The sequence below is a fragment of the Labeo rohita genome, chromosome 21, assembly GCF_022985175.1.
Source record: "Labeo rohita strain BAU-BD-2019 chromosome 21, IGBB_LRoh.1.0, whole genome shotgun sequence".
Classification (NCBI taxonomy): Eukaryota; Metazoa; Chordata; class Actinopteri; order Cypriniformes; family Cyprinidae; genus Labeo; species Labeo rohita.
In genome coordinates, this window is record NC_066889.1 from 27,578,517 (window position 1) to 27,589,011 (window position 10,495).

At 35.9% G+C, this 10,495-nt stretch overlaps 1 protein-coding gene across 1 annotated transcript in view; it reads right to left on the bottom strand.

Moving 5' to 3' along the window:
• The window catches only part of LOC127152774 (lipoxygenase homology domain-containing protein 1), a 35,693-nt gene extending 27,466 nt beyond the window's left edge, over positions 1 to 8,227 (bottom strand). Inside the window, exons 1-2 of the mRNA XM_051093619.1 lie at positions 7,450 to 8,227; positions 1,467 to 1,581 (exon numbers count right to left, since the gene is read on the bottom strand). Coding sequence (XP_050949576.1) covers positions 1,467 to 1,581; positions 7,450 to 8,104 — 770 coding nt within the window. The 5' untranslated portion in view covers positions 8,105 to 8,227. The remainder of the gene's footprint in view (positions 1 to 1,466; positions 1,582 to 7,449) is intronic.
• Between the last annotated feature and the right edge of the window lie 2,268 nt (positions 8,228 to 10,495).

Genomic DNA, 10,495 nt, shown 5'->3' on the forward strand with positions numbered 1-10,495 from the left:
GGACTCATGAACAACTATCACTAAACAACAAAAAAAATAAACTTCTATGTATGCAAACCTTTGAATGAGGTCATTTTTATAAATTCAACTTTTGTTTTCTCTTGTGGACTATATGTAAACGTCTTTTATATGAAATATCTTATTCAGGTCAGTACTAAATAAAAAACAACACGCATTATTTTGGTAAAAATAATTAGCATTTTGCTGATTTTGCAAGGTGTATGTTAACTTTTGACCTCAACTGTGCAAACTAAACTTCCAAATGATTTTATGCATTTTTCATCATCACTGTGCAATTTTCTTCTAAACCTTTTTTGAAGCTACATCTGATTTCCATTTCTGGCTTTTTTACTACATTTGTAATGTTTTATGAGTCATTATGCAACATTAACCATTTGGACATTCATCTGAGAAAGTAAAAACTCTCCCATTAGTAATTAATTCCTGAATCAGTCACTGATCAGAACGATCGATTACTGTAGGGAGTGTTTTGAAGGTCTCTCTTTGTACTCATAAAAAATCAACACGCATACATGGGAGAGTATGTATGCGTGGAGATTTCTATGAGCAGCCTACCTGTTTGGGTTGATCGGATGTGTTAACTTCTTCAAAGACCACAAAAGGAAGTGATGTCATATGACTGTACCCTCTCATTGCTTCAATGAGAAAGTCACATGAATCTCTTCACCTTCAGATGAATGTCCATGGTGATGCTGTACAGACGAGAGCAAATCCTGTGCTTCGCCATGGCATTGTGTGTAATGGATGAGCCAAGCGTGATTAAAATTCATGTCATGAATAATTCATTTCATGAATAATCCTACTAGCCCTATACTACGAAAACAATATCTGTTTCCCAAAGATGTGATGGTGTAAATGTCATGGTCAAAGCACACAGGATGTTCTCTTGTACAGCATTGTGCGCAAAAAGCAATGCACGGCCACACACGAGCAGATGAGGTGGCCATGTTAAAGTTATACCTCTTTTCTGTGCTGTAGATTAGAGAAGAATACAGAATTATAGAATTGACATGTCAGATATGCACTCTCCTGTCAAAATCAACAGATATTCCTAGTTATTCTGCACCTAACTGACAACTTTCACTTGGAAATCACTTGTAAATAATTACTAAAAAACGGCAATTGAATTAAACATGAAATTTTGAAGTAGAAAAACTGAAATAATCCTGTCAACATACTGCAATCTTCAATAATCTGCAAGGGATCCATTGGTGAGCAAATGATGTAATGCTAAATTTTTCCAAATCTGTTCTGATGAAGAACAAGCTCATTTACATTTCCGATGTCCTGAGAGTGAGTTAATGTGGATATGCGTTAAGCTGCAATTATAAACAATGAAAATACTAATACTAATAATGACAAATAGTAATTTTCAGTACCAGACTTGTCCATCTGTCCAACTCTCAAGACGTCATGTAGAGACACAGTATCGAAGCATAACTTACTTGCTGGCCAGGTGAACTTTGGGAGTCACTCCAAACTCTCCAAACAAGGTGACGAACACATTAGCATCGGTCCCGGCGCCTTTAACATCACCTGTGACGGTCACCACCTCGTACACTGAGTAGAAAGGAGAACATTCTGTAAACCAATTATACCTGACCCTCCACAAAAGAAAGCATCTTGTTTTCATTTGCATAACATTAGAAGGGCTGTAGCGCTCAGGTATATCCTGTGTAACCCAACAACCTGCTATTCTAAGCTCACCCACGTTTGTATAAGATGAATTGCTGTAAGCAATATCTCTGTAACTTAGCCATGTTAACGGAGTGAGAGTACGACATGGCCCTGTTGCTCACCGTCTGACCTCTACCTTTCTCTGAACCGCTGCGAGACCCTGGGACAACCAAATGCATGTCTGAACCTGAGGCGCAGTGTGTCTTCTAGAAGTAACGTTCAAACAGGGTTCATTTGGAACATGTTAAGTATATATGAGAGAAACAAATAAATATGGGTCAGTCTGGTTAAACCAAGTCTTGGCATGTTGTGATATGCTTGTGCCCTCATTTCAGAAAATAACCCTGTTCAAAGTTGCTATATAGTTCTTTAAAAAGTAGGAGAGTTCTTGATGTTTCTTATCCATTCTTATTCTTCAACGCAGAAGTAAGCCTATGGGTGAGACTTCTGGTTCATTAGCCACTATAGGGAAGGAACGAGAACAACAACTTACAGTAAATGGTAAAAATGTTTGCACTATAAACCAGTGTGTTCATAATTAAGATAATACATTAAAATAATATGGTAAGACATACCATTTTGCAATATCAAGCGGCAAAACAAGCCGTTTTGTACAGCTAAAAATAGCTGAATGTGGATGAGACTGGAAGCCAGACCCATACAATTTTAAAGTCTGCTAAAGTGGAACAACTAATTTTGTACTTAATGCACTTTAATTGTCCTGAAGTAGTGTAACTAAGTCCAACTAAACATACACTTGAGTATATCTGATTGTGCTTAACTGGAACTACTGCATGTATACTTTAAGTACACTTTAAATATTTTGCATTTAAAGGCTGATATTATTTAAAGATCATACAATCCTCATCAATAGTGACATTAAAACATATTTTAGGCTTAATATTAAAACAATGTGCATTGTGCACAAGTAGTACTCCAAATGAAGTTTAATTACAACTTTTTTATATCGGTAAGTCTCAAGCGACATGTCAGTAAATATGTTAACAGACTATTTTTTACTATGGTAAGCTAGTATATTTCGATTCATTAACAAATGACTCTTATGAACCGGTTCGCTTACCGGATGAACCCCAATAGTATGTTCCTGCACAATCGGAGGCTGCAGTTTCAGGACCGCAGTTCTAAGACCCTATTTTTTGTGACAGCGCCATCTAGCGGAGACCTGATTCAAGCATAAAACAAAAACTATTCATTTTTTTATTCTTCCATCTTATTTTTAATGTAAGACCTGGTGTAAACTTGTGTTCGGGGCAGTGTCAGCAATCTCCATTTAGCCTATTTAGCTGTGCAAAACAGTTCATTGTTCTGCTGAATGTTATAAACTAACATTTGTATTCAAATTATCTTACATTTATTAATGTACCAATAAACACACTAATTTGTAGAGCAATTGTTTTACCGTTTACTGCACTTTATGGGTGTCACACATCAGACGTGAATGGCTGTGCTGCGGCTAATGAACTGAAGTCTCGCAAAGATACAAGTCTTTCTTTACAAGAAAACTGAATTTAAAACCAGAATATATATAGAATATATTGAAATAAATTAGGTTAAATATTTCAATCGGGTTTCCAATGTTGAGGGTATGTTAAGAGTTAGGAGTTGGTTAGGACAATAATTAAGTGTATACAATTAAACAACTACATATTTCTTTAAAATATAATAACATACAGAACTGAATAGCAAGCGCTATTAAATAGTGTAAGAAGCTAATACATACATAAATACAATAAATAAATAAAATAATACAAACAAAAAACAAAACAAAACTATAGGGTCCTACAAATGCGGTCCTGAAACTGCAGTCTCCGGTTGTGCAGGAATACCCTTCTCGATGAATCATTCTTTTGAATCTTTCACTGAACGAACTTATTGAATCATTCATAAGCGGACACTGAATCAACAATATGACTCACTGAACAACAAGCGATTACTTTCATTTATATCCGACGCGACAAAAACCGAAAACTGTATACTTACCGTTAAATCAAAATTAACAAGATATTCATTTACATAATGCAATAACGACAGTTTTATCATTGGGACTTTCAGCAGGTCGAATTTTTCTGTCAGTAATTTTGGCGCGCTGTAGATTGACGTTTGCCTCCTTTTTTTTCCTCCGCTTGTAAAGTTAATTAAAAGTCAACTGTCTTATTGACACTGTAAATAAAATAAAGGTCATTTAAGTGATAAATAATGACATTACTTATGCTTTTCCACTGTAAGCGCCATACAAAACCTAACAAAACACGCTCGAGTTGCACGACTTTTGCTAGGGTTAACCTTACCTCACGTAAACGCTAAACGCTGTTACGTAATTACGCTGTTACGCTGTTTGAACGTAATTGTATTTATTTAGTTATATAACTTTTATATATTCAAATATATATATATAATTTATATATATTATAATTATTTTATTGTTTTAATTAAAACATTAAACTATATGACAGGCCCGTAGCCAGGGGGGGTTCGGGTGGTTCGAACGACCCACCCCATCCAGCCAAAGGTCCACAATTTATGTACGTTTTTTTTTTTTTTTTTTTTTTTTTTAAATCAACAAGTGTTCTTTTAAATAACGAATTTTTAAAGCCATAAAAAGTATTAAATACTTTAATTAGTATAAGAAAAGTCTAAATTATAATTTCAAGAGGTCTTAAATTTGGAAAGACAAAAATCGCGTTATGGATAGTCGTTTGAAGCGCACGTTATCCACTACAGATCACAGTTCAAACAGCAGCGGAGCGTTTACTACAGCAGATGCGTTTACTCGCGATCAATAAACAGCGCTGTGAGATCCAGAGTGAAGCGCTTGAATTCGGTGAAGAACACAATGACATGGCGATTTAAACAGATGAAACAGCGCTGACTAACAGGAGAAAAACTGTGCGCAACGATAGTCAGAATCATTTAATATGGATTATTTTTACTGTAACACTGACTGCACTATGGTATTGCGGCAGAATTGTGGTACCTATCGAACTGTGTTATATTATTATGTAGACATGTGTTAAATCTATTAAAGGAGTAATGGAATATAATTACAGTATTTTGTGATTAATAGCGTTTGTGCATTTATACTAAGTCCACTGTTCTTCATACAAATACCTAGAAGCCATGTAGTTCATTTTTATATCATGGTGTTGAGGTGAATAATTATTTTTAATAATTTCTTCATATAAAAATAAGCTTGTTATAATTTTTACAGATGTTACTGTTTTTGATAATGAACATCATCTGAGCTGTAAATCAGGATATCAGACATCTTGCTTATTCCATATTAATAATTCTATTTCTGCAGGTCTTTAAAAAAAGTAACAAAAAGCCTTAAATTTGTTTTTAAAAAACGCTGCATAAAATTCCTTTCTTGATATTTGTATTTTGAAAAGGAGGAAAGAGTGCATAGGGCTCACAGGTTGAAAGGGGCCCAGAATGGGGGCTCAGAAAACTCAGCGGAAGGGTGTAGCATGGGTCAAGGAAGAACACAGTATATTCTGACCAGGGGCAGTTCTAGAACCTTTTTTTCAGACTGTCATCAACCTTTTTGTTTGTTCAATTTGCACAATGAACATGGGTTGGAGCTCTTACTTTTGAGTTCTTAAAGTACACCAAATTAATGAATTTCACTTTAAAATGTATAAAATTTTCTAAACAATGTGTTCATTTATTGCATTAAAATGTCGTTCATTTAATTAACTAACTTATTGCTTTAGGTATTGGTGTATATTTACTGAACAAGGTGATATCTTGGTAAACAGTTTGACAACATTGTAGTAAATATTTTTGGTGAATACAAAAATCATGCTTACTAAAATACTAGCAGACATGATAATACAGCACAAATTGGTGAATGAGTAGTCAACAAAATGAAGTATTTTAACCTCATAGTTAAATACAAAATGGGTGGGAACTGAAAAGGTCCACTTTTTGGAAAAAAAGAACCCCCCCTTCCGCTAGGCTGGCTACGGGCCTGATATGCAATATAATATTCAGAACAGTAAATAATTATATTTCATGAAATAATTATATTTCATGGAAACTTCAAAACCTTATTTAGAATTTATATATGTATAAATGCTGCAGTTGGATCATAATTACCATAAACCAGCTTGCACAGGTTTTTCTTTATTATCTTTTATTATCTTTTGATTCGGCCAGGGTAAGGTACCCCTGGATCAGTGCTAAGCGATAACCTCAACCCCGACGTGCTACGGCCGACTGAACCTGACAGCATGACGTCCATCGTGCTGAATGAGGTTTTGATGGTTCCATGAAAAGGCCGATTAGAGTATAATGTTTCAGGCCATAGAGAGGTGCCCGTCTGATTCAAATCCACTATTGGCCCGTTGCCCGCCGCCGTTCTCTCATGATACCCTGCTGCCAGGACACCGTAATAATCAGTCAATCCAGACACACCTCTGCTGTGCCAATCAGAGACCTCTAGAGCCGCCTGCCAATGTGAAATCCGGAAGGTTCTCTGACTGGACGTTAACGGAATGACCAGAATTTTAAAGCAAATCAAAATTCTGATTAGAATTATTGTAGGCAAAACAACATTTTTAATCTCCATACACTCTTAAAAATAAGGTTCCAAAAGGTTGGTTTCACAACGATGCCATAGAAGAACCATTACTGGTTCCGCAAATAACCTTTCCGTTTTTAAGCTCACATCTATTTCCACTATAAATTGGAAAAGTTTTATGGATGTCGAAGGTTCTTTATGGAACCACTGATCCTAATAAAGAACCTTTAATTTAAGAGTGTACAGCAACCCTTGCCAATTTCAGCTTTTGTTGCTCGACCTCCAATGTTCAAGTAATCAATTAAGAGATGTTCCAGGGTTAAAAGAAATCCAACCTGTGAGAAACCGAGAGGAGGGGGGTGCCTGACTGAGAGTGAAAGCAGAGGAAGAGACAGATAGACGCTGAGAGAGAGAAAGACCCAGAAGACAGACAGTTTGACTGTAGGTCGGATGCCGTGGCTCTACAATTAACCAAGTCTCCATGACAGTTCTGACTCTCATTCACCCTCATGTTGTTCCAAACCTGCAAAACTCTTAAAAACAAAGCTTCCAAAAGAGGTTTTTTCAGCAATGATCAAAGAACCTTTCAGTGTTTTAAGTTTTAAAAATAACTTTTTTCTTACAGTGTGAAGAGCATGTTAATAATCTGAAGAAACTTTTTCTACTTTTTCCTAACACTTTGTGCATTCAAAGGTTCTATAGATATTAAAAGTTCCTCATAGAGCCATCAATGGCAATAAAAATTGTGAATAAGACATTTTGGAGGACAATTCATATAAACCATGACTGTCAAACTACGAAAAGGAGAGCAAAAGCAGAATAGAATTAATCCATATGACTTGTGCACTGAATTCAAAGTCTTCGGAAGTCGTATGATAGCTTTGTGTGAGAAAGCCATTCATTACTAATCTTTTCTAGGCTCTGAAATTTTAATATTGGCTACTTTTATGGTGCTTTTAGTCCTTCATGAAGCTTGTAAGTCATGGTTACTGTGTTTTGCATGACATTCTTTCACGTAAAATCATAATAGCATGTTTTGAGGAACACAAGGGTGAGTTACTGATGATAGAATTTTAATTTTTGAGCAAACTATCCTTTCAAATGAATAAATACATTCAGTTCTGACGAATGCTTTGGGAAAACCTCAGCTGATCTACTTTTAATTTCAATGAAAAGACTGAAAAGGGGAATCCTCTTCTACAGTCTACCTTTCTTTTTGTTGAATTCATCTTCTTGATCATCCGATTCCTCCGTGTGATAGTTTATCAGCTCCTCCTGGTAGACCTCGGCATAATCCACCTGTTTGACCTTTGACTTCTTCCCTTTCTTTGCTTTCTTTTCGTCATCGCTGTCGGAACCCTTCTTTTTCTTTTTATCTTTTTTCTTCTTCTTCTTATCCCCTTCTTCCTCTTCCTCCTCCTGCACGGCGTCCTCATCCTCCTCTTCCTCAGCAGACTTCTTCTTTTTCTTTCCGTCTTTGCTCTTTTTCTCCTTGGACCCCATGTCTTCTCGTCCTTCTTTGCTTTCAGATGTTTTACTCTTCTTTTTCTTCTCTTTTCTTACCTCCCGGTCCTCGTTTGAGGTCTGTTTTTCTTTGCTGATGGGCTCATTGTTGTTCTGCTCATCCGTCCCGTTGTCATTCTCTGTCACCTGAACATCTTTCTTCTTTTTCTTTTTCTCTTTCACGGATTCGCTGTTTTTTCTTTTCTCTGTAGGTGTTTCAGCGCTTTCTGTCTTTTCGTCAGAGCTCTTCTGTCTTGTCTTTGCGTCCCTCTTGCTCTTTCTTTTCGCCGTTGGCTCCTTCTCCTCTCCTTCGTCATCCCTTTCTTCGGTTTCTGTTGGTTTTTTCTCTTTTGTGGGCATCTTTTATTCATCTGGAGTGTGGCGGGGTGAGGGTGAGTGTTTCCTCGCCGTCTGCGGTGTAAGGTGTCGCCGTCTGACCCGCGACGGCCGATGGGCCCCTGCGTGCAGTTGGAGCGGGGCCTCAGCTCGGAGCCGGAGGCTCTCTCGCGCAGGTCCCGCGGTGCAGTGCGGAGCTCATGAATAATTACTGTGCTCAGTGTGGTCACATGATCTGTGAGAGAAAGCAAATGAAAACGGAGAGGACAGCGAGAGAGAGGGGGCTGGGCCTCACAGCGTTTATTATTCATAGTCTGGGGATCGCTTTACTAAAGCACGGCGTGCTTTTTTTATATGCACACAAACTTATATATGCCATGTGTTTATAAAAATACATAACCACAATGTCAAGAGAAATATATGCTCATTTGTACGCATTGATTGCACAATTCAAAGGCACATCAATAGAAAAAGGACATAAGTCTATAGTCTATAACAAAGAAAGAGACAGACAGAGAAAGAAGATACACCAGTAGAGAGGGAGTCTTACAGAACAGATAATTAAAGACGCTTCACTAACACTTGTAAATTATTAACAGTGATTTCATTAACACAAATAAATAAGTTAGTGCCACTGGATTAACGTGGTCAAACTATTTAACATGCTTTACCCAACCTAGGCAATAAAGAAGATCGGGCTCCTAATTTACGCAAATTGCCGTCTGGCTGAAAAGACAAGTGGAAGAAGTCACTCTAAAACACTTGTGTGCGAATATAAACACAAAGAACAGCTCATAAAGGCATTTTTACATTTTCTAGACTGTTCAAAACTCACTTTTACAATGTTAGAGGGTTGTGAGTGTATCTCAGGGCATTGCTAATGTGTTCTGGGTAGTCACTAAGGTTTTCTAAGTAGCTGTTAAGTCATAGTCCACCCTCGAACAGAGATAACAGTAAGTGTTTTTATTTTCTGCTGGCACTGCTAGTTATTCAAATGCCTAAAAAAATAGATTTAAAAAATCTATATAGTCAATTGTATAATTTTTTTCACATACCTCATTTCACCAAATGCTGTTTGTTTTCTTTACAAAGAAAATGTTGCAACAGGGTCATTCCACCAAATCAATGCCTTTTGCATCCCTAAGAAATAATAAAACATATATTTGATATAACAACAAATAAATGTGCAATTTAAAAACATAACAATACTATGTAAGCTTTCATAAATATTGCATCAAAAAGTAAATATATTAAATATTATTTTAAATAATAGCATTTATGCTGGTAAGGGTAAGGTTTTTGGCCTGTCCCTCACTATGATTTTTCTTTTATTTTGTAAAATGATATAAAAAGATACAAAATAGTCTAATTGTTAAGCATTGTTTTTGACATAAGTATGCATTTTTATAAAATATAAATCATTTCATTGATGTCCCTTGTAAAATAATGTACATTCAATTAATATTCACTTCTAGGTGGCTACATCATCTCTCAACCAGCATTCCAACACTTAAAACACAAGCATGTTTCTCTCACTCTATAATGTTCTATTTTGGATTATTTATAAGGCTTGACTGAGGGGGGCAATCATGCAATGTCAATCCTGTTACCATTTTTAAAATGTAAATTTAAACAATTATTTCTTACATGTAATATAATCAATACCTACAAGTAAAATCCTTTCAAGGTTAGCTAGCAATTAGCAAATTAGTTTGAAATCGTCAAACCTGTTACTTTTTAGAGTAACAGATTTTGACGTGGGTAACAGGGATGACAATAATTAGGTTTGACCCTGTTTTTAAAGATTGTGTAAAAATAAAACATTTTAAAGCTCACCATCTGTATATTATTGAACTAATGCACAAATCATTCAGTGGCATATGAGTTCTAATTAAACTAGTATCTAGAAATGCTTGTTGTGTTGGTAACAGGGTTGACAAAAATATCAAAACATTAGGTAGAAAAAAGTCATAAAATAACAAATGGCATAACCTGAGATGGCAAAATACAAATTCTTGTCATTTTAAGATGTCTTCATTTCGTGGATATTCAACATACTTTATTTTTCAATGTTTCCAAGTGGAAAAGGCACCGATTTCTTGGAATGAGTCAATAACCTGAGATGTTTACAGCTAGAATATAATTCCAAGACACCCATAATTTCAACAAATTCAGAAACATTTCTGCTGGGAAAATGGCATACATAGATTGCAAGACATTACTGAGAAATGTACAAAACAAATGCCAAATTGTACTGACAGGATTGCCGCTGAAAACTAATGCTAACGCTATTTTTTTGCGAGTATATAGCTAATCTAGATGTGCATAGACTGATTTTTCTTTGTTGATTCTTAAGTGCGTGTGTGAATAACAGTTTGAACCATTAGAAATTCTCCTGAGACGGCATGCTAATTC